Source organism: Cryptotermes secundus, unplaced genomic scaffold (assembly GCF_002891405.2).
Source record: "Cryptotermes secundus unplaced genomic scaffold, Csec_1.0 scaffold709, whole genome shotgun sequence".
Taxonomy (NCBI): domain Eukaryota; kingdom Metazoa; phylum Arthropoda; class Insecta; order Blattodea; family Kalotermitidae; genus Cryptotermes; species Cryptotermes secundus.
Genome location: NW_019738358.1, coordinates 912,837 through 938,464, shown reverse-complemented (window position 1 = coordinate 938,464; position 25,628 = coordinate 912,837). Strand labels below are relative to the sequence as shown.

The 25,628-nt window shown below is 44.0% G+C and overlaps 1 protein-coding gene across 2 annotated transcripts in view; it reads right to left on the bottom strand.

Annotated features, from left to right (window-relative positions):
- LOC111870895 (transient receptor potential-gamma protein) overlaps positions 1 to 25,628 on the bottom strand; it is a 417,090-nt gene that overhangs the window by 22,978 nt on the left and 368,484 nt on the right. For both annotated transcript variants that reach the window (XM_033754034.1, XM_023863517.2), the window contains exons 7-10: positions 19,959 to 20,160; positions 14,548 to 14,718; positions 9,375 to 9,609; positions 2,074 to 2,232 (exon numbers count right to left, since the gene is read on the bottom strand). In XM_033754034.1, coding sequence (XP_033609925.1) covers positions 2,074 to 2,232; positions 9,375 to 9,609; positions 14,548 to 14,718; positions 19,959 to 20,160 — 767 coding nt within the window. The remainder of the gene's footprint in view (positions 1 to 2,073; positions 2,233 to 9,374; positions 9,610 to 14,547; positions 14,719 to 19,958; positions 20,161 to 25,628) is intronic.

Genomic DNA, 25,628 nt, shown 5'->3' with positions numbered 1-25,628 from the left:
GGAACCAAACCGTCCCTTAATTAAACAATTAATCGGCCCACCTCTTAATTCATTTATCAGTCTATTAGTTTATATATCCATTTAATCACTCATATTTTTTTTTTCCTTGGCACTACAGCCGCAGTGGGCCTAGGCCTACCTCCATGAACTCTCCGTTTCACTTCGGTTTTTCGAGATCTTAGACATTAGGTAGGATTCCTTGGGCGGGTGATCAGCTCGTCGCAAGGCCTCTACCTGTACACAAACACAGAAAAACGCACACAAACATCCATGCCCTGAGTGGGATTCGAACCCACGATCCCGACTTCCTAGCGAGCGGAGACAGTGCATGCCTTAGACCGCTCGGCTACCGTGACCGGCAGTGTATAAGAATAATATATAAGAATTCGGTTCGTACCTCACAGGAAACAGATTCGAACCCACGATCCAGGCTTCCGAGGGAACGAAGAGAGTGCATGCCCACTCATATTTTACCTCTGCTTATTCATCTGTCGGTCCATTCACACATTCGCCATCTGCCAGTATAGTAAACCGTCGCTAATCCAGATTAACTGGGGGAGATAATCTGGATTAATGAAGCAAGAGATTTAACTAAGAGGTAAAAAACATTAGAAAACAAATAAATGAAAGCGTTTATAATATAAGTTGTGCTGATGAAAACAAATAATAAAATATCACTGCAGAGTCTTTACTTAAAAGATATAAAAAGACAAAAAACTGGAGATCAGGGTCTCCTTCATCCAGCTCAAGACAATAGTGCACATGCTCTTGCTTGGTTTGAGTCTCTCCAGCTGCTCGCAACACAGCCTGAAAGTCCTCTTGCTCCTAAATCCCACGTCTCTTAAATTATGTACTCAACTGTGAACAGAATTTTTCACTTTTCATGTTTCGAGCCGGCTTTTCCGACATCCATATTAACTCTAACCGGATTAGCGAGGGTTTACTGTATATTGATACACCCACCCATCCATTTTAGCTATCAGACCAACAACTGATTCATGCATCCCTCCATTTGCATATAATCCCTCCAGCTAACCGTACCTCTACGTCTCCATCAATCAATCACACATCCATCCCCTGGTTGAGAGCAAGATGAGAGGCACGGCTCAGGAAGGCTTGAAAGAGGAAGTTACAGTGGTTCTCGTAATGAATGAATTGTATTGAAACGAGTAGGTTGAGAGTGGAAATATATAAGAAGACGTTAGACGCACGACAGTCCTGACAGAGTCTAAATGACCAACTACAAGACAATATGAGAACTGCACCACGCATCATAAGAAAACAACGCCACGAAACATAACCTCACAACATTCAACTTACACACGGTATGACATAAATACGGAGTGACGTATGCGCACGCGCAAAACATCAATACCATCATACCCACTAAGGAAGAACGAAGACCAAGAAAACCAATGTACCAGAAGAATTGCCATATAACCATTTTAAATATATTTTAATATTAATTCTAACTTTAATTTTAATTTCATTAATTTAAATTAATTTTAACTAATTGTAATTAATACCAATAGAGCTTAAGCTGAAGAGTAAATAACTAGAGGTTTTGTTACTTAGCAAATGTCACATATCACATGGTGAAAAAAAATATAGATCCGTATTAAACAAAAAGCTCCGCACCTAAGCACAAGTGATACACCTGATGATGACTCAATATGGGTCGAAACATGTCGTGTTAATATTTTCGTGTGAATAACCTATGTTAGTATTTTTATATGAATTGCTGTGATGACGGTTATAAATATACTGATTAGTAATTAATGAGATCATGTAGAGGAGTATTGTCTTCTATTAACAAAAATTGTATCTGAAACATGCAGAAAATTACTTACCCAAGATCAAATACAAATAAGAAGACAGAGAAAGCGGGGAAACAAAACAAAGAGGAATACATAAATTAAAATGAGATACTAAACTGTTCTGTCTTCTGGGATATAGCGCTGTGTAGTTCTGATGAAGGGAACGCGTTCCTCCGAAACGTAGGATGACTCTGAACGGGCTACGAACCGCTATATCTCAGAAGACAGAAATCTAGTCATTCATGCAGCTACTGACCGCAAACCCAAGCGAGTATGAAGCACTCCACGATAGAAGGAGGTGCCCCCCGCTTGGTGCTGACGTCGATGGGCCCCGGGGGACTATGTCGTTGTTCCTCATCACCGAACCAGTCGCCAATCACAGACTCTATCCGCTGCGACGCCAGGATCAGCAAGACTGCGCCACAGAACATAATTATGCATACATTGATTTACTGGACATGCAAGCTCATCGAAGTGGCCGTTACAAGTACACGTCATCACCCTTGTCCTCTTGCCTCATAGCTGCTAGGCCAAATGTTTCTATCTCGAATCTTATTTACTTAAAGGCTGACCAACTATAAGGCACGTGATGGGTTACACTGTACCTCAGGCACATTTCTGTGTGTCTAAATATCCCTGAAGATCCACATATCAGCAGACGTCACTTGATTGTTGCATCGTCATTTAGATGTTACTAAATTCTATTTTGGCCGCGCCATACCTCAAGCGGTTAGTTTCTGGCTTTCCGGGTTGTTATTATCTTCCGTACTGGGCAGTGCAAAGTGCTATTCTGAAAAATGCTTTCTATAAGGTGCGACAAGAGCATTGGCGGTGGATTTGCGGAACCAAGGGAACGGTGGTCTAAAGAAGTTTGAAAACAACTGGTACGTACGGAGGAGAAGAGCACTGAACTCTCCCAAGTCATTCAGCAAAGTGGGGTGGGGTGGGGGGCAGTTTCGATGTATACACAGGTGCGTCCACATCACTCGTGCTCGTGCTCGTGTGACTCGCTATGCTCACGAGTAACGTGGACGATATGACAAGTCACGAGACAAGCAAATTCTAAATTCTTAATTTAAAAACTACAGCCAATAAATTAAAATACGACTACAGCCTATACACACTACAAGTAAATAAACGGATCCTCAGCGCCGAAGCCTGGCGAGCAACTGAAGTAGTGTGGACGAAGATTTAGGAGCACAAGTAAAATCAAGACGAGTCTCCCGACGAGCACAAGCTTGGCGAGCAAGAGCACGCGCCTTTACATACAACACATAGTTCATCCTTCATGGGTTCAAACATTTCGTGAAAATAATTATCTGTTTGGTTGGAAATTTCATAAATACAGGAACTTAACAGTACATAAACTATAATAACGGAAAGACATTAACTGAACTAATAAAAGATAAATCACTGACCTGAGAGAATATCCAATTACCATGATCTCCTGGTAAGAAAGATAAATAAGTAGGCAAGTCAAACAGCACAAATGAGACTTTCAAGTAGACGGGAAAAATTAAAGTGGGACAGTGAACTGTTGATATGCTATGTCTGAAACATCGTTGAGTGGCATCAATCGTTACGTCATCGTTAGAAAGTTTTTAAACTATCTCTGAGGATGCGTCATAATCAGACAATCATAATCTTCGCACCGCAGATTTCGTTTACACAGGGATTTTTCTTTCGTAAGGTAGTCTTCTCCAAGTATAATTTGAATGATCAATTCAATGCGGATGAGGTGGGAAGGGCATGTAGCACGAATGGGGGAGATGAGGAATGCGTATAGGATATTGGTGGAAAAGCCAGAAGGAAAGCGACCACTGGGAATACCAAGGCGTAGGTGGGTGGACAATATTAAAATGGATCTTAGAGAGATATAATGGGATGGAATTGATTGGATTGATCTGGCTCAGGATAGTGACCAGTGGAGGGCTCTTGTGAACACGGTAATGAACCTTCGGGTTAAATAAAATGCTGGGAAATTCTTGAGTAGCTGCAGAATTGGCGGCTCCTCCAGAAGGGCTCAGCTCCATGAGTAAGTAAGGTTGCTTATCAAAACTGTGACGTACCTTAAAAGATGCTTTAGACAAAGAATAATATAGGTCTAAAGTAAAAAACTTATTCGAGGTATATACAACTGCATAACGAAACTGATGTCTGCCGGAAGAAGTGGGGATGTAATATTCATCAGATGTCAGACTGCAAGTTACAAAAAAAAGTATATCTCAGGGAAGGCGGAATTTAGGAAGACCAGGAGTGAGGTGGTCTGAACAGTTTGTACGAGGTCGATATGGGTTCAAACGACCTAAATCTCGCAAGGAAGACTAACACTGAGGAAGGCTTCCACAAATAAACATGTCTGTTGGTGCATTAGTTATTTTACGGAGATAAATCAATCACGGATGTTGCTTTTCCTCACATACGATACAATGACTTATTTCAAGCCAGACTGCATATTACAAAAAGAAAAATAAACTCTTACACCTCGAGGAAAGAAGGATTTAGGAAGATCGTAACTGAGATGGTATGAAGGGGTGGGAGGGCATAAACCTTTCAACAAAGAAGGAGAAGGAGACGTTCCCTAACTACAAACGTTAATTAGTTCCTTGGTTATTTAAGGATACTGTATCAATAACATGTTATTATGGGCGGAGAATTTATTTCAAGGTACTAAGCTAAAATGCTAGGTATCCCTGTAACATGTCTTGGAGGTCCATTGAGTTGTGAGACATCGAGGATCCCATATTTTCTAGACAATCGGCTCACAGATGGCGGTGAGGTTGTCAGCCTTAAGCACCGGTCGCCCTTTACCCCCAGGAATATTCCTGGTACTCATTTCTGTTAGAGGCTGAGTCAACCCCAGGGCCATAGTGCGGCTGGAAGAATTAGGTTAACTGAGAAATCCAGTGACCTCATCTGGAATCGAACCCGCGACCTTCCGGCTTGTAGCGTGGATCCTCAACCAACTACGCTACAGCGTGCCTTCTTCAAGGTACTGCACGGATATTAAAGTGGAAGGATTCAAGGAAAGTACGAATGACCTCAGCTGATGGCGCAGCAGAAATTAGAACAAGATACCTCTCGCCTCGTTTCGGCTGTGACGTGGTCAGCAATAAATCGTGCGGTCTCCTTTTAAATCATAGCCAAGGATAGGGTCCCCAGACCGCCTGCAAACCAAGGTATAGACATTGTGCCACATAACCGTGACGGAGAAGTTGCCGATGAAGCAAGGCGTTGCAAATAAAACTATCTCAAGGCTGGATAAGCTTCCTGATATGACTTAATGCTACAATTTAGGTTACCATGACAGTGATTATGATCAGTCCTGTCTTGTGCGATTTGACGCCTTGTAGGCTGGTAGATAATTAGTGACGTTTCAGAACATAATGCCAGGTGCCAAATGTACCATCCATCTCATTATTGTTTGCTTAATCTTACTTACTCATGGAACTGAGCCCTTCTGGAGGAGCCGCCAAATCTGCAGCTTCTCAAGAATTTCTCAACATTTTATGGAACCCGAAAGTTCATCACCGTGTTCACAAGAGTCTTCCACTGGTCCCCATACTGAGCCAGATCAATCCAATCCATAGAATCCAATCTTTCTCAGATCCATTTTAATATTGTCCACCCACTTACGCCTTGGTCTTCCCACTGGTCTCCTTCCTTCCGGCTTTCCCACTAATATACTATCCAATAGGATGATTCACCGCCTCTGTGGTCTATTGGTCAGAGTTCCTGGCTACAGATTCAGAGGTCCGGGTTCGATTCCTGGCGCTACCAGATTTTCTGAGAAGTAGTGGGTCTGGAACGGGGTCCACTCAGCTCGTGAGGGTAATTGAGGAGCTATTTCAAGGAAATAGCGGCTCCGGTCTAGAAAACAGAAATTAACGGTCGTGGGGATTCGTTGCGTCGACCACGCGACACCCTCTATCAGTTAAAGTTGGCATTAACTTCGCCGACAAGCGTTGGTCGCTCGGTAGGTATAGTTCGCTTGCGGACTCGAGCTACGGAGATCTTCTTTAATAGGATGATTCATGGAGAGGGACCAATTATTGAAGTGAGAACTGGCAGGGGTAACCGGATTAGTCGGAGAAACCTTGTCTTAGTGTCGCCTCACCTGGGATCGAACCCGTGCCGCCGCGGTGTGAAGCCGGCTATGTCACGGCCTGACTATGTTGAATAAGCAATTCAAAGGGGTAACGAGGAGCACTGCTCCAGTTTCGGGTTCGGCTGCGTGGGCAACCATTCGCCATAAACTGTATTGATAAAATGTATCAAAGGTGACGTGAGAAAAATCAGGTGTGAATAATTACTTACTTTTACTGGGATGTGCAGTGCTGCCACTCTGTTAAGTGCAAGAATGTAAAAACAATTAAACCGACAAGGCAACTTGCGCTTGTTAACACCACGTGAACATATCTAGACTAAGCAAATTCGTTCAAACAGTATTGCTTCTTCTTTGTATTCGGGAGTTCTCTGTTCGAACCTTGGCCCTGACATTTATTATCCTCATTGAGCTTATTCTGGCTTTCCTTACTAAAATGCTGGAATAGTACCTTAAATTAAGCCACGGCCACTTCCTTTACTATTCTTTATCGTCCAGTCACTCGATATATGCCGCCTAACTTACTGGCAGCGTTGTTAAACAAACTACAAATTACAACAAGAAGTTCTAGGAAGAACTAATCGACTACTTTCAGAGTCACAGTTACTTTACGACTGCCGATTTATCGCCAATCAGTTCATCTTGGCGACAAGCCCTTTGAGGCTCACGATCAGTAATTTTATTTTCCAACTGAACACTTGCAGTTATAGTCCTTATTGTAACATCCTCTCTGATGGGAGGACGGGTTTGTCGTTTACAATTGCTGATAGTCCTCGCCATCGCAGTCGTTTTCAGGTCAGAGTCCCGCGGAACTCACAACCTCTTTTACTGTCTCAGATTCGAGACTCCCCCAACCTTGAAGGCCAGGTCCCTGTATTTATATCCCCCACGAACAGGGTGGTCCGGTTATAGCCCCAGGAACTGCGTTTCGTTTTCGTCGTCTCCTACGACTCGCAGAGCTACGGTGGTGTTCGACCCCGCCTCCACACGGGATGAATTCTCGAACCAACTCCGCCAACTTTCCCTTCACTTCATTCTGAGTATTTGATACGACAAGAGCGGTTTAAAAAACCCCGCGTCCAACAGTTCTTCTATTGTTGCACTTATATTCGATGCCGCGGGAACGTGTTTACCTAGCAGTTGCCTAACAAAAATCCGTTGCCTATCTACGATAGGCGGATACACAGACAAACAAACAGCAAGGTGATCATAAGCCTCGTTTTACTCGGGCCTACTTCCCTTATTTTGGAAAAATAAAAGGAGGTTTATGAGATCACCTTTCTGTCTGTGTGCCAGTCTAATTTTTTTCGTTTTGTATGAGGTCTATGTGGTATCAGAGGGAAGCAGATGATTAGTTGTAAGATTTGAGGTTTTCACGACGGCGACTATGAAGAAAGCCGTCTTCTGGGATGTGGCGCCCTGTAGAAATTGTGTTCACCGACGTTTCGGAAGAACGTATCGCCTCCATCTTCAGGGTAAAGACAAGAATAAATCTGTGAGCGAACCAGCTATAGCAGGTGAAACAGACTCAGATGATTAGCTCTTCACAGAACTTCGTGTTTCAAAATAACGAAATATGATATGATCATATGATCATAATTCCGGTATGGATATATTTCCTTTATTCTCCGACTATGTTTTGGCTGAAAAAAAGATGTGTATTCATTATACTTGCAAACAAACCTGTACAGACCATGGAGTAGCTGTTAGTGCTTTTTCGCTACCATTAGGTTTTAGCTGTATTGTTGACTCCAGTGGAGCTCGAGGGAGTACTGTGTTACAAGGCATGTTCATAAGCTGCAGCGAGAGCTATCGATCATCGACCGTCTCGTCTGAGTGGCGTGAAGCGCGAACTATCAATACCTACGAAAACATTTAATTTCATATTCCGAATATGAAAAATTCATAGCATGTTTGAATTATGCATTTGCTAGTGTAATTTTGGCAAGTATAATCGATCCCAAAGACGCGGACAGGGCTTGCTAGGCCACTCCCACAACTACAAGCCTGGAAGGTAAATCAGCAGGTCCAAGTTCAGTCCCCTCCCATGATGTACTTGCTGAGTTACACATCGATGTGTCATGAAGAAGTTGGTGGTATCCTACTGACCTTCTAAGTCAAAGTAGTTACTCGTACTACGTATATATTTTAGCGTGTAGAGCCGTTGCTATGCAACGACGGCGAGATGGACGGATACACCAGGGCCGTTTCTGGGCAACGGTTCGATAAATAACTTCCCTCAGCAACAGACACCAAACTAATAATACAAAAGCTGTTTCCTATTTGGTCCTTGCCGCGATGTTATAAGCAACGGACAAGGTTACAGCTTAAGTTGGTACCCAAATTCCACGTTGCACTGCATGCCTCACATGCAGCCCTCCCATTGTTAACATCAAAATTTCGTCTTAATATAGCCCTCCCAAAGTTAGCAAAAACAAAAAACAACNGGTAATGCTGTTATATTGGTGATCTAAGTACAATGAAAAAGAAGGACAAGCGGGCACTGCCTGGGATCGTTCATAATCGGAGCTATAGTTTCTTACCCCCCCTCCCCCAATGTAGTATCTCTCACTACCACCCCCACTTTTTCGCTCATGTTACATGACGGCTGGTGGACAATGAAATGGAAAGGACACGAAGTTTGGGTTCTGCAGTTTATGTTATAACGCTGTCCATGTATAGACATGCGATGAATGGCAGCATGCTTGCCGAATGATGCAAAGAAAACGGCAAGAGAGGAAATGGCCGTGGCCACTCAAGGCACTAAGGCACTAACCCAGTATTTGCCTGGAGGGACTGATGAAGATCAACAGAAACCTAAAAGAATGGCCGGTCTCTGTGTCGATACTAGAAACTACGACCTCTCGAATGCGAAGTTGGAGTTTTACTCATTCGAGCTCTAAATAGCTCAAGCGGTTAGTCGCTGACTTCCCATCACGGCGGCCCGGGTTCGATCCCGGGTCTGGTCAAGTGGGATTTGTGGTGGACAAAGTGGCGCTGGGACGGGTTTTCTCCGAGTACTTCGGTTTCCCCTGCCAATCTTCATTCCACCAAATTCTCCATCATCATATTCAGCCGGGGCAGGCTACAATAGGCCAATCAGTGGCCGCCGTGCCGAGTGGACCCAGTTGGACTCCACCCCCCACTAAACGAATTAATTCTTAACTTGGGGGTACGGTGGAATTTCTGTTAGCATGCGCAATAAGTAGTTTTGTAGAGCACGCTTACTATGTGATGACACAAACCTCAGCGAAGGAAGGGAACTTAAGAGGAAACGAGACAGCCCGTTATGCTGGCTGCCAGCAGTAAACTGAACTGTTTGCTCTCTATATCTTCTGTAAGAAATTATGGAATCATCCGTACAGCCCACGCACGAAAACATTTTTCTACTCATGTGACATCAGGCCGTAATCTAGAGCTACAGACCCTGCGTACGCGGACCGTGTACTCACAGAGGAAAGTGAAGTATGACGCTGAGTGGCAGATGAACTTGATGAAGGGCTTCCTCAGGGTCTGCCCGAACTTGGAGTGCGGTGCGACGATGTACATGGCGGAGAAGACGGGGAAACCGATTCCGATGCGAACTATTTCCAGGGCCTGGAGGACCATGTTCTTCCGCCGGAAGCCGGGTAATCCTTCGTACCAGATGGACGCCAGAAGTTGCTGGACATTGGGGTGTGCCACAAACTGCGGACAGACACGATTAAGGTTACTGTCGCTCAGAAAGGGCAAGCTGCAAGAGCAGTTGCGCTTCTGGCTTTATTTGAGAGGTGCTGCGTTCGAATCTTGAATACAATACTGGGAAAATATGACTCAGGCTTCTTGTGTTGTATTCCTCGGCCCCTCTAGGAACATGGAGGCATTACTTACTTACTTACTCATGGAGCTGAGACCTTCTGGAGGAGCCGCCAATTCTGCAGCTACTCAAGAAATTCCTAGCATTTTATGGAACCCGAAGGTTCATTACCGTGTTCACAAGAGCCCTCCACTGGTCCCTATCCTGAGCGAACATTGAGGCATAGTACCTCAAATTAGGTTAAGGTCGTTTCCTTTCATATCCTTTCTAATTCATTACTTTTCATTGTTCACTCATCCAACGTTGTATAATACGAGATACCGACAGCCTCGTTAAATAAATCACATAGGAATAAATATGTAAATAAACAGAGCTGTCAGTTACTATACCGAGACAAAGGAAAAAAGTTCCAAGGAAAACCCCTGATCATATCTCCCTCGACCTCTTACGTTTTTCCTTTACCCTTTCACCCCCACATTTATTAAATGATTATTATTATTGTCAATATTTAGGGTGTTATTATTTTTCTTATTAGTCCGTAGATTTTGCTTATGAAGAGATTTACTATCAACAGGAGAGAGAACAGAGCAAAGAATATTAGCCCACTCACTGTGTCCTTGGAAAATGGTCCTTTGTGAGGCCAAGATATTCACTCCGTTTTTCGTATTCCCATTGGTTAGCTCACAACCCCGGTTCTAGTCCTCTCTTTTTCTATATTAGTGATATTTTCAACACCGGGCATATTGACCCGTGTGGAGGCGGGGTCGAATACCTCCACCGTGACCCTGCGAGCAGTAAGAGGCAACGAAAATGGAAGTCTCAAATCTGAGACAGTAAAATATGGTCGCGAGTCCCAAGGGACTCGGACCCGAGAAAGACTGCGCTGGCAAGGGCCAGCAGCATGTACAAAAGACAGAACCGTCCTCTCGTCAGAGAGGGTGCCCCACAGAAACAATACCGTAACTGTCAAACAGTAATAAATGTCTGGTCTTTATCCCCAGAAGGAGCTTACCAAGACTTTCTGACTGACTGACCGTCAGTCGCAATGTGACTTTGACCGGGCATACTTTTCAACCATGAGGATGGAGGCAGAAAGTATCTCCGAGATATTTGTAACTGTCTTTGCACGGCGTCACATCCCAGAACAATGACTGTTAGATCGAAATAGGCTTGAGCCCCAATCGGTGGAGGGAATAATAATAATAATTCATTACAATATTTCATTTTTACTAGCTAACTCAACAGCTACAAGAGACAGTTACATAATCTGTAGAATAGAACAAATAAAATGTGAAGGATTCAGCACAGGGAAGTATGACAAATATATACATAGAAAATATCTCACTGCATATTGTCACGTGTGACTTTCGAAGGGGTATGGATTGATAATTGGATTTTTTGACCTCGTACGCATCCTAAATACAAGTAACTATAACAGTCTCACTGAATTACGCACTCCAAATATCACAATAACTACAGCATACATAAAGCCTTATCAATCTTCCCTAGTCGTTTCCTGGTAACGGATTTTAACACTGTCTTCCGCTTACGTCCTTACCGTCTGCTTCAACTAAGTCACAGGCTGGCGGTCACCTCACACCAACCTCCCAGTCTTCTCTTCACAGAATGACCAACTAAGCACTCATGTAACTAATTACCCTAAACCATCCCAGATATAACATCTCGGTACGGATCACGCAGAAAACACCCTTCCTGTGTTGCTGTAGCATTGTTGCGTTCTTGTCTGTTGGGATTCCCAAGTGATCCTTACTCAGCCAGTCTACTGGATCGCTGGTGGCTGCCTAGTAACGGCTGTTTGTCTCGTTTTTTGCGGCCGTTGCCTCGAAACGAATGTTGTTTCAGAGCCATTCGCTAGCAACGGTTGTTTCTCTGGCGTCACAGTTTTATCTTCTATCAGACATGCCGCAATATTAAACACGGCACAAGCATAATATTATAATAACACTCAACGTATCAAAAGTTAAAGAAGCGATTGTCGAACATACTGACTTTTTACAGGTACCGTTCGCAGCTAAGGCGCGGCGAAAAGAATATTTATCACTTGAAAACAAAACAGAAATGATTAAAGTCTCTAATATTTCTAACTTTACCTTTGATAACAACTTCTGAGAGCGATAATAACACACGTATGAAGTTTTCTTATGAATAATCCCTCAAAATAACTCAAGTGTCAGGAATAAAGTTTGGATTTTAAAATTATCTAACACACAAAAACAATAACAATTGGCTGCATGTTAGTCTTTATGAAATTTCTGCATTTGGTAGACAATTGCAGACCTCGTCGAATTTGTACAGAATTGCTAACTCGAGTCTCATACGTACACAAAATACGTCGCCGGGACTGAGTGTCGCGGAAGAAACAGGTGAAATGCTAGCTATGAACACACCTCCCCCAAACAAACAAACAAACAAACTCCGCGATTCTAGTCCGCAAGAGAACTATACCGACTGAGCGAACGCCGCTTGTCGGCCTGGTACAGGGATAGCTTTACTTTTTTACTTCTCTTTTGTTCACATTTTTCTTATCTTTAACTTAGCCTTTTATGAATTCCTATATTCTTATGTCTGTTTATGCATTTCTTCGTTCTCTTATGAAATTTCTGCATTTGGTAGACAATTGCAGACCTCGTCGAATTTGTACAGAATTGCTAACTCGAGTCTCATACGTACACAAAATACGTCGCCGGGACTGAGTGTCGCGGAAGAAACAGGTGAAATGCTAGCTATGAACACACCTCCCCCAAACAAACAAACAAACAAACTCCGCGATTCTAGTCCGCAAGAGAACTATACCGACTGAGCGAACGCCGCTTGTCGGCCTGGTACAGGGATAGCTTTACTTTTTTACTTCTCTTTTGTTCACATTTTTCTTATCTTTAACTTAGCCTTTTATGAATTCCTATATTCTTATGTCTGTTTATGCATTTCTTCGTTCTCTTATCCCATAGAAAGCGTCTTACCTACACAAACACACAAGAATTTCTCTCGCGATATTCTCTCTCCTCTGACATTCACGCTGTGTGATCGGCTTAGCAGCGACGAAGCAAATCACTCGAGTGAGCTGAACAAATACGCCCTCCCAGTGATAGCAACCGATATTATGGCTAGAGATAAACGGGTTCCGAAAGGCGAATACGGAATCGAGATTCTTTCGATATGAGCTTTTCACAGAGGTGACTGTGATCAGTACGGTATTCTGGATTACAAGGAAGTTCAGTAGAGTTACATAGCGTGTCGAACGCGCATACTGTCTCCTTCTTCAGGGTGAAAGGCTAAATGAACCAAGAAACCAACAGAAGAATGGGTAAAGTTACGACGCCGAAAAAGAAGACGATATATTGCTCTGAAACAACGTGTTACCTCTGAAATATGGCGTTACAACCCAGAAGTTCGTATTCTGTATAGAGAAATTCATTTTTACGAAATAACTAGCGTGGACATGGAATAAAATCTGCACTGCAATTTCAGAAACAAGTTCTGCAGTTACATGCACAAAACATGTCTAAGTTACTGCACTCGTAAATAAGCCACTTTAGTGATTTTCAGAAACCAATTATTCTGGAACAATCTATCTGTGGCTCTACAACCCTTGTGGATCCTGGCCGATTTTTCGGTTTCTTAATCCTACACACAGTCGATAGGGCTTCTTGGGCGGGGGATCAGCCCGTTGCAAGGCCGCAACCTACACACAGGACGACACAAACAGAGAATATACGCATAGAGACATCCATGCCGCGAGTGGGATTCGAACCCACGATCCCAGTGTTCATGTGGGAGAAGACAGTTCATGCCTTAGACCGCAAGGCCACTGTGATCAGATTTCCCAAAGCAAGCCGTGTTAAAAAAAAAAGGTATTCTCGCACTACAGGGGCACAAGTGTCATTCGAATTTCGTATATATACTATATATAATTATACTATATATTTATAACTATCTTACGCAGTAACTGCCTTCTAAAAGAAGTTATTGAAGGAAAGACAGAGGAGCGGATAGAAGTTACCAGAAGACGAGGAAGAAGACGTAAGAAGATGCTGGATGACCTTGGGGACAGAAGAGGATATTCTCATTTGAAGGAGAAAGCTCTAGATCGCATTAAGTGGAGGAACTGTTTTGGAAGAGACTGTGGACCTGTCGTCTGACAGATTACTGATGAATGAATGAATTTATAACTGATCGAATACACAACTTAGTCACCTAAACTCAAAAATGAATCTACATAAAGCCATAATCTACTGTGAACATGTTTCCTTATCATTATTACTATAAAACATACGAAGGTTACTGGATTCGATTAATTGCTACTGCTCCTCGTCAGCACAATCAGCCTTATTTTTGGGTCCCGTCGGGACCCACGACCATATTTTTGTTCTTTCAGTTCTTTTCGCCTGTTTTTGAAATGGGGGTCTTTTACACGAGAGGAGGGGTCTCACTCCCCTTTTACTGGGGTATTCACTGACTTGAATTCTCCTCCACACACAGACCCAGTCTGACTTCTAGGTCAACTCATAAGAAGGCTGTATATTCATAATATCATAAACACAACTGCCTAGTATTAATAATAGTGTATATCCTTACTCACCACCTGTTTCGACCCTATATCTGGGTCATCTCCAGGTGGTATACACTCGAGCATCGCTCATCTGAATTGTCACAACACATATTCTAAGAGAACATGTCGTCCTGAGTCAAGATGTTCCCATAAAACGTTGGTACCTTCAATTCATGTTCACAGAAGGCAGTAAAATTAGCACCAAGCCTGTTAACTTACTGCTCCGATATCTGCGCAACTGCGCGGTCTCACAGCTTACCTTCTTCTGCCTCAGTTTGATGGCCAGTTTGAGGCGGTTGAGGTGCATCCGCTCGCCGTGCTCAAAGGCTGGTCCCGTGGGGTCATGATTCAGCAGTACTTCCAGCTCGTAGGAGCTCCTCGTGTGGTCCAACAGCGCAGTCGCGAAGTCCTGACACTGCTTCCTGAGTTCCTGCACAGATGTTATCATCTTATCAATAATTATATGGCACTCTGACTGACTGACCAACTAAGCAACTACCTACCTACCTACCTACCCAACCACCTCCACGGGGCAGAGCACTTTTTTGGGAAGCAAACAGTTTCTCATGTAGTTAGGAAATTCACAGAATTTTATGGAATGTGACTATTACGATGATAAAATTCACGAGGATGAGATGGGTGGGAAAAGCAGAATGCACGGTAGAAACGACCGCGAAACAAACAACGAAGTACCGCCCCCTGCTAGGTACCAGATTCCTAACAAGTTTACTATAATAATGAGGAATGGTGTTTTCTGTGAGGTTCGTGCCGAGATGTTACAAGCGGGGAAAGTGGGAATTGCTGTAAGTGAAGAAAAGACTATGAGGCCGGTGTAAGATGGTCGCCAGCGTTGGAGCAATCAGTTTTGTTTTGAGATATTTGCCAACCGGTAAAAACGGAAGCAGAGGACATTGTCTGAGGCCGTTACCAGGAAACGACTAGTGACGACAGAGAAAACTTTTACAGGGATCTTTAGAGTGTGTGAACCAATGAGGCTGTTATAGTTACTTGTAATTACGAGTTGTTCGTGTAAGTGTTCAATAAATCGAGTGACCAATCTAAACCCCATCTAGTCACTCCCATCTACGTGAAAATATGAAAGGTTCGTAGGAAAACCTGATGGATATTTTCCGCCTGAAAGGCTTTGGCACAGGAGTGATGATAATACTTTTATTACAAGAAGTTCTGGGAAACTTATGGCCTAGTTTCCTTTGCTGCAGCACAGACAGCATAGAAAACGACTCCGCCAAACTTTCTTGTGACGTTGCGTGCGTATTTGTTGACGCAGTAACGATCTTAACTAGTCATTTTCTCGCAAAGATAGGGGGATAACATACAGACACACAGACTGACGGGAGGGATTTTTGAAGTACGCCTTTGTGATGAGCTCAGATGCCTTGATATACGTACATACAAAGTTTCATAAAGTTTGGTTAAGGCATTAAACAGTTGATAGGGGGAAACAGACACACGTAGAACACAGGGATCTCGTAAGCCTACTTTTATTTTTTCAAAACAAGGGAAATAGATTAACAAAGCAGGTTTTAGAGAAACACAATGGGAGAGGATTCGTCTGGCTCCGAATCAGGACCAGTAGTGGCTTCCTGTGAACACAGAAATGAACCAAAAATTTCAGGGAAATTCTTGTTTAAACGAGCGATATTTTGTTTCTCAAGTAATATCTGCTCCATTTCTCCTACTTCTTTTTCTTCTTCTCTGGCTATACGGTCCGTTGACTCCTTCACTATTCCGCCATTCCTGCCCATTCTAGTTCTTCAGGATTCGTTCGTTTCTGGGTAGAGGCTGTTGGCCTTTACCAAGCCTCTTAAATTAATAAGACCAATGCTTTTCTGTCAGGGTGTACTTTTTAGAGGGGTTGTCTTCACCAAGCATGAAGACACCCCACCCCCGTCCCTTGGTTTTTCTGTAGGGGGTTTCCTTCCTTTAGTCAGTCCCGTTTGAAGGCGCCGGACACGCGCCTTTCACCCCCTCCGTGTGCAACATCTGTGCTCTCACCCCAGAATATGTTGCCCAGGGGTCATCACGAGGAGGGGAAGCTAGGATTTGGCGACAGAGCCCCATTTAACAGCTGGCGTTCTGGTACTTAATGGTGTGCACCTACTGACATCAATGCATCCATCCAGAGCAATTTACTAGCCTTTGACACCTTCTGCCCCATTTAGTTAGTTAATTTCTGGAACCTGAAGATTCACTGCCATGTTCATAACAGCCCGCTACTGGTCATGACCTGAGCCAGATGAGGTCTTTCCAAAGAAACCAAATCTGGAACCGTGTTTATATTTTGTAATAAGGTGAATTTTTACGGCAAGGAATTGTTAGCCCTCCGCACAACCCCTAAGTTAGAATACCATTCTTGGTAAAATATTTAATCATTTCCGTCACAATGAAATTCAAGGTTACTACAGTCACTTTAATTTTTATTCACGACATGTTTCGGTCGTACACGACCTTCGTCAGGTGTCCTCGTTATGCTAAACTGTTCACTGCAAGTTTGTCTCAATTTTAAAATTACAATTATAATTAAAATTAAAATAGGTTGCCCTATTAAATCCAGTAAAAACGATTTCTATCTATTTGTGGGATTTATTAGCGTAATCTTCTGCGGCGTGGGTGTTTCATGTAGTTCGTTGATGCTGGTGTGTACGTTGCTTTGATTGTAGGCCCATTACCCAGCTTGTGTAATGTGTTGTTTTCTGTTGGGTTCGTGCAGCCAGTAAGAGAACAGGAACTGCTTTTCCAATATCCGGAGCTACCCTACCGGAATCCAGAAGACGGTTAGTGTGGGACAGAGACAGAGCCTATAAGAAAGCGAAGTTGCGAGACGAATATATATACACTATATCGAAACACACTTGAAGTAAAACTTGTAGAATTTAATGCGATCTCAATTTTATGTTACGTAATAATTTTTCTTCACTCACCCACTCATGGAGCTGAGCCCTTACTGAGAAGCTCCCAATTGTGCAGCTACTCAAGAACTTCCCAGCATTTATGGAACCTGAAGGTTCATTACCGTGTTCATAAGAGGCCTCCACTGGTCTCTACCCTGAGCCAGATCGATCCAGTCCATATCATACTATCCTATCTCTCTAAGATCAATTTTAATATTGTCCATCCACCTACGTCTTGGTCTTCCTAGTGGACTCTTTCCTTCTCGTTTTCTAATCAATATCCTATATGCATTCCGCTTCTCCCCATTCGTACTACATGCACTGCCCATCTCATCCTCCTTGACTTGATCATTATACTTGGCGAAGATTACAAGTTATGAAGCTCCCCATTATGTAGTAATATTTTTCCTTAGAATCAGTAATGTTTTTCAGAATCTCATAACTTTAAATACAAGCTCCATGTGAAGCGTATCTCATGTTTTACTGTTCCCTATTTTTTTATTGCTAGTGGAGTGGGACTAAGTCCCTTGCACTGCGGCCACTTCTGGCCTATTGTACCAGCCCCAGATGATAGGTGAGGGTGATTGTGGAGCAATTGGTGGAATGAAGATTGGCAGGGAAAACCGAAGTACTCGGAGAAAACCTGCCCCAGCGCCACTTCGTCCACCACAAATCCCACTTGACCAGACCCGGGATAGAACCCGGGCCGCCGCGGTAGTTCCGAAGATAAATATGCATACAGACAGACAGACAGACAGGTATGACTTCACTGTGTCCCTTTAATGCATTTCATGAAGGAAACGCAGGAAATCAGTTTCAATGATAGCAGTATTCCTGACGTTATACTAACTCCGTGGCTGTAGTCCGCAAGAGAACTAGTGCCAACTTTAGCGGATAGGGGGTGTCGCGTGATCAGCGCAATGACTACACACGGTCGTTAATTTCGGTTTTCTAGACCGGAGCCGCTATTTCCTTTAAATGGCTCCTCAATTATCCTCACGAGGCTGAGTGTACCCCGTTCCAGACCCACTTCTCAGAAAATGTGGTAGCGCCGGGGATCGAACCCGGGACCTCTGGATCTGTAGCTAGGAACTCCGACCACTAGAACAGAGAGGTAGTCTTCTGACGATATACGGGGCTGTGAGTTCTCTGGTTCGCACAGCCGTGGGATGTGACGTCATGCGGCTTGGTACATTGACCCTGAAGTGTCAGAAGTAGGCGGTGCCACTGTTCTCAGTCCGGGGGGGGGGGTTGAGAGGAGGAGAGGGCATGTTCCTCTGAACCGCCAGGCTACACGGCGTCAGATTCCACAAGGCAGTAATCTTCATAATCAGTTCTGTTCATGCTTACAAACTCATCTCCTGTCTCCCTGCACGTTAATACGCATAATAGGTTCCATTAATTGCTTTCAGTTCAATCACGGCTGAACGAGTTAATTTACTCGGTGCTGAAAGCCGACCTAAGATTCAGTTCCTTTCAGTGAATCTCACGTCTCACTTCCCTGTTATGTGCTATCTCTTCATCAGCGGTGTTACCAAAGAGCGGCATCTTCTGGAAGGTGATGCCGTATAGTCTGGTCAAGATTAATCGACGTTTGGAAAGAACGTTCTGCCTAGGTCTTCATGGTTTAAGAATAAGCCACATACGGATATAAGGAAGCAACTCTGCTTGCTGTTTGCAATACCCCTACTTGGTTTACATTTTACACTGAAGATGGAGGCAAAATTTTCCTCCGAAACATTAGTAAACTTCTAACGGACTATACTGCGCCACGTTTCAGACGAGAGTATTCTTAACAAGTAATGAAATGGTGAATAATAAGGCTCTGGAGACTGATCGGGGTTGTGGGATGTAACGAGTGGGGACTGTCCCATACGTAGCAGAGGGGGACTGGAGCCACACATGAAGGTTTGAAGGCACAAAGATCTATAGGAACGAGGGTTCGGAATATCGACTGAGAAATGGACATTAAGAGGACCGCACAGAAGGTAGAGTTGTCATATGCTTAGTTAAGCACTACGTGCATCAAGACATATCGGAGAGTGGAGATATAGTGCCATCATTCTTGAGCTCGGTAATTATGAAGGTGGGCATATACTGTCTTCGCTCGCTTGGAAACCGGGATCGTGGGTTCGAATCCCGCTCAGGGCATGGATGTTTAGTTGTGTGTGTGCGTTCACTGTAGGTCGCGGTGCAAGGGCCGAGGAGGCCTACCCCTCATACATTCAACACTATGAGATGAGTAACTCATGCTACGTGACTCAGCTGTTTCAGAATCAATAACTCATGCTACGTGACTCAGCTGTTTCAGAAGCAATAACTCATGGTACGTGACTCGGCTGTTTCAGAAGCAATAACTCATGCTACGTGACTCAGCTGTTTCAGAAGCAATAACTCATGCTACGTGACTCGGCTCTTTCAGAAACAATAACTCATGCTACGTGACTCGGCTCTTTCAGAAGCAATAGCTCATGCTACGTGACTCAGCTGTTTCAGAAGCAATAGCTCATGCTACGTGACTCGGCTGTTTCAGAAGCAATAGCTCATGCTACGTGACTCAGCTGTTTCAGAATAGCTCACGCTATGTAACTCGGCTGTTTCAGAAGCAATAGCTCATGCTACGTGACTCAGCTGGTTCATACGCAATAACTCATGCTACGTGACTCAGCTGGTTCACACGCAACAACACAGTAACTCAAGAGGGTAGCGACGCATCTGACACTGCAAGCTGAACATTAGCTGATACTAAGTCACTCACCTGATATTCACACTTGAACTCATGCTCCATGAAGCTGAGTCGTCTCAGCTCCCAGGACAGCTCGAAAGCCGTCAGAATGGGATCCTTCGAGGAGAGCGCGATTAGGGACGGACTCGCCAGAGCGCGGTATGCGTTGATTCTGGAGCGGGAGTGTCTCAGTGAGTCCTCCTGTCGTGACGTAACGCATTCGTCACAGCCGCATCTGTGGAGCAACAGACACAACTGGTTCATCCATGAGTTACGAGTATTTCGACCTGCACGCATTATAGAGCGGTAGACAACAGGCCGGCCGATCACAGTGGTCGTGCTGTCTAAAGCACGAACCGTCGTCGCCCTCTCGAATACTGGGATCGTGGGTTCGAATCCCAGCCGAAGCATGAATGTCAGTATGCGTTTACGCTGTGTTTGTGCTGTTCTACGTGTAGACAGCGTCCTTGCGACGGTCTGAGTCCCTATCCAAGGAGTCTTACCGACTGAGTATAGATTAAGAGACTGAAAGAGCGGCAAAGGTCCACATAGATAGACAGGTATGGGCCGACTGTGAGAGGTGAGTCCGAAAGAATGTGGAATTCAGAAGGTGTGATCGAATTTGGAATATGTATCTATTCCGATGGTAGTTCAAGTAAATATTTTTATTACTGAAGACCACTACATTCTGGGGTGTACCGCCGTGCAGTATGGTAGAAGTTTATGGACGTTTCGGGAGAAAGTATTGTCTCCATCTTCAGGATCGAAGACAAAGACATGGAAGCAGAACTCCAATTCACGAATTAATATTTTTCATGTCGCACTCGATTATGAATTATCTGTTCTCAACTTTTTAGAACTACATTTTTTGACAGCACTTTCCAATGGTAAGCCCCTGGGGGCACTCACCAACTTACATTATTAGTTAATTCAAGGGCTATATAACAGCAAGGTACTGTTGGAGGTTTGAGGTTTTCACAGTAATGACTGTGGAAACAACTCTGGCGTGTTACCCCGTGAAGTCTGGTACATATGTTCGAAGTTTCGGAGGAATATTTTGCCTCCATCTTCAGGGTACACCAATGGACTGAGCTTGCATCAGTTATGTGAAAGAAGGGAAGAGTGTGAACTTTAGACGGGACAATCTGAAGAACACAGACAAACTGGAACATCAAGGTTTAGAAGGAACAACAGTATCGAAGCTGATCTAAAAGATATAACATAGAAGGATGTGTACTTGATTCATCTGGATAAGGACAGGAGCAGCGCGGAGCTTTTGTGAACGCGTTAATGGACATTTAGGTTCTATAAATTGCTCGTAATTTCTTGATTACCTGAGCAGTTATTAGCTTGTCGAGCACTCTGATCCACAGAGTTTGTTAGTTAGTCAACTTGCTTCACATCAGGGTTTGTCGAACTGTGGGATTGGCTGCACTGGCGAGGGCCAAGAAATTTGTCACGAATGCAATAAACTATGGGAGCAACCCGAATTTTTCTTCAGGGGGAGATAGGCTCTAGTTTTCTAAGTACAGAGCCAGAGAATGTTCGTAGAAACCTAAGTTCAATTCGTGTTGTATCTTATCGGCTATAATAGTCCGTAATTCTTTGAAAATCGACAGAAATTTCGGAGAAACAAGTTGCCTCCATCTTCAGCGTCGACGAATAACAAACAAGAAACGAGCATGAAGCCGAATTATTGCTTCTTTACTTTTAGATCTTGAAAGTCGAGGCAGCACGTTTCTCCGAAACGTCCCTAACTGGACATGGACTCCGACCCCTCGGCCGTTCAGTCCGTAGCCAGTGGCTATACCGACTGAGCTATCATGGCTCACAATTTTAGCATGCTGCATGACGTTATATCCCAGAAAAATTCCATGAAAGATCATTTATTTTCCAATTTTGGAACCTTTGTTCGAATTGCTCTGAATGTGGAGCTCGATGATGATGAACACAGTTCAAAATTCGGGGTGTCACGAGTCTGTCCCTCTGGACCTGTGCTCCGGCACCCAATGTTTCGTCTAAGCTGCGCGCCTGCGCGGCTGTCGCAGTCCCGCACACGAGTCTCGTCCTTGCAAATTTATTGGTTTAGTAAATGAAAAAATTTGTTATTTATGGCAGCTTATAAATGTAACGCCTCTTGTGGGCCCTTACGAAAATCGCTGCCCACTTCCCGCCTTCCGTATTGCCTAAGCCAACCAAATTTCTGGTCAGAAGATATTGCAGCTAAGAGGGGAACCTTGCCAGCATCGCTCTTAAATTACTTTTCTTACAGAATACAACTCATATATTGCACATTAATACTTCAACAATACATACAGTCTTATTAACTAAATAACTAACTAAACACGTAACCAACTGACTAACGAACTAACCAAGCAACTAACTAACAATTAAGTAAATAACTATGTAAGATTTGAGGTTTTCACGGCGGTGACTATGAAGAAAGCAGTCTTCTGGGATGTGGCACAGTGTAGATGTGGTGTTAACCGACATTTCGGAGGAACGTATCGTCTCCATCTTCAGGGTAGAAGGAAGGGTAGAAGCAGTCTGCTTGTACCGGTTCTCACGGTCTCTTCGCTTGCGGATTTTCTTATTCTTCCTTCTACCCTGAAGATGGGTATATACAAAGATAGACAGACGAACTAACTAACTAACTAACTAACTGACTAATTAATTAAATAACTGCATGGGACCGAGTCCTTCTTCAGAATTCATCAGCTCCTCAGCCACTCAAGAATTTCGCAACATTTCACGTAACCCGAAGGTTAAGTGCCGTGTACGCAAGAGTTCTTCATTGGTCCTTAACCTGAGCCAGATGAATCCATTTCACATCCCTCGCTCTGTTTCTCTAATATCCATTTTACTATCATCCAAAATATGCCTAGGTCTTCCCAGTAACATCTTTCCTTCAGGTTTTCCTGCCGTACTCTGTATGAACTCTTTCTCCATACGTGCTACATGCCCTGCCCATTTCATCCACCTTGGCTTGATCATTCTCATAATATCTGGCGAGGTGTACAAGTTATGAAGCTCCTCATTAAAAACTTTTCCTCAGCTTCCCATTATTCAATCCTCTTTCGGCTCATGTTCTCCTCAGCACCCTGTTATCAAACACCCTCAGTCCATATTCCTCCCTTAATGTCAGAGACCAAGTTTACCACTCACGCGAAGCTACAGGTATCTACGTACAACAGTTTCTCTTCCTTGGGGAGATTCAAAGGTTGGAGCAACTCATGAAGATAATACGTAAGCACTGACACACGGGATTATGATCCTTATTGACATGATAACACTGGCGGAAGTTTTCGAATGTGACGTCTCGATTGTTTCAGCAATGCAAGGGCCGGACATACGGAAATTTACAAGCGCAAATTCTAAGTCTCTTTCGTTCAGTAATATAAAACAGTTCTACGAAGGTCGGGGATCGATCCCGGGTCTGGTCAAGTGGGATGTGTGGTAGACAAAGTGGCGCTGGGGCAGGTTTTCTCTGAGTACTTCGGTTTCCCCTGCCAATCTTCATTCCACCAATTGCTCCACAATCACCCTCACCTAACATCTGGGGCTGGTACAATAGGCCAGAAGTGGCCGCAGTACAAGGGACTTAGTCTCATCCCACTAGCAATAACAAAATATAGAAAACGGTTAGTAGCAACTCACACTTTGCTATACAGACAAAGCACCAAGCCCTACAGACGTATGGGGGGAGAGGCTTTATAGCTACACACCTCAATACTGGATGAGGTGAGTCGTAGCTTTGTGCCTCAGCCGCGAGCCCGGTACCTACAGGTGGGCCCCAGAGCCTGTCTAGGCCTCTGCCTCTGCCGGGAATCTAACCCTGGCCATCCAGCTCTTAGTCCGTCACTATACTGAATGAGCTATTCCGGCTCTTCACATGGAAGAAAATCTCGGACAATTTAAAGCAAGAAACACAAAGTGAATGCACTCAATCACATAACTGATAACAGTTAAAGGCTGTACCAGACTAAGAAGGAAAAGATAAAGAACATTTCAAGATAAAGTGAGTATAAAATAAAACAGAAGAACGCGGCAGACAAAACTAGACAAACTCTGAAGAATGGGATGTGGCGCCGTGTAGATATTTTGTTAACAGATGTTTCGGAGGAAAGTATCGCCTCCATCTTCAAGGCATAAGAAATCCGCGAGCGATGTACTAGCGTGAGCAAGTGTCTACACGCCGCCACATCCCAGAAGACGGCATTCTTCATAGTCACTGCCGTGAAAACCTCAAATATTACTAGACAAACTATTCTGATGGCATGACTAAAGAAAGAATACAGAAAGAGCTTCTACAGGATGAACGAAAGGGGACGACGAGACTTAGGAAGAACTTGCAAAAGATGGCACAAATATATGAAGATGGAATAAGATTGATTGCCTATATAATGAAGTAAATAAGAAGCAGAAAGAGATGAGTGATACGAAAATACAACACTCTGAAAACCCTAATATAATTTGCGGGCATTCTGTGCTTCTACTTGATTGAGTGAAGGCAAAAAAAAAAAAAAAAAAAAACACGTAAGCCACTCTTGCCTGGACTACAGGCATCAAGCGTGATGAATGGGGAGTCACTCGCAGTCAGTCCCAGGTGTGACGACACAAGGAGTCGATATCGAAAACTGATCGCTACGAGATTTATCGCGTTGCTAAACTCCACACTCCTTGAGCACTTCCTCGCAAGTAGTGCCATCTGTTAAGATAGGCAGATCATACGTTGGCGTTCTTCATACAGTCCACATAACCTTGGCTGCCCTTCCCAGAGACAAAGACAAACGAGAGTCTCGCAGTGTATCAATTACGTGACACCGTGACACTGCGGTACTACTAGAGATGTTTCTCGCATACTTCACGGGTGAAAGTTAACACTTTAAATGCCAGATCCCGCCATAGAACTAAGGTAAAGCTGGGGGCCGCGCTTTACCTCAAGCGGTTAGTCGCTGGCTTCCCACCGCGGCGGTCCGGGTTCGATCCCGGGTCTGGTCAAGTGGGATTTGTGGTGGACAAAGTGGAGCTGGGGCAGGTTTTCTCTGAGTACTTCGGTTTCCACTGCCAATCTTCATTCCACCAATTGCTCCACAATCACCCTCACCTATCATCTGGGGCTGGTACAATAGGCCAGAAGTGGCCGCAGTACAAGGGACTTAGTCCCACACCACTAGAAATAAAAAAAAAAATAGTTTAACTAACGAAAGTAGAAAGATTCGAAATGCACAGCAAGTTTCCATCGTTTTCATGTGTTCTCTTCCACGTTTGTTTAGACTGTGGGAGGCACAAAATCCGGTTTTCACAAGAAAAGGATCCTAGTCCACCAGAAAATTACCGGTAAAGGAGCATAGCCGTACATGTGTATGTAAAAGCTGTCCCTGTGCTTAATTAATTAAGCGCTATGCCATGAAGATATGGGGGTGGATGAATAGATCAACGGGTTCTTGACCTCGGCACTAGCTGGAGGTGAATGATAAGCTTTAAGCTACGGCCGTGTTACCCTTGGGGAAATGGCCCCCGGTACCCATTCATAAGAGAATTGGCGGGCCCCAGGGTAGACCTGGAAATTGTGTAATGGGGGAAAACCCTTTTGTTCCTTTCGAGAGTCGTGCCCTGGCTCTCTAACACGACGACGCGGAGATAATTAATGACCTTACCGGGACTCGAACTGCGACCCCTCGGTCGTTCAGCCCGTAGCTA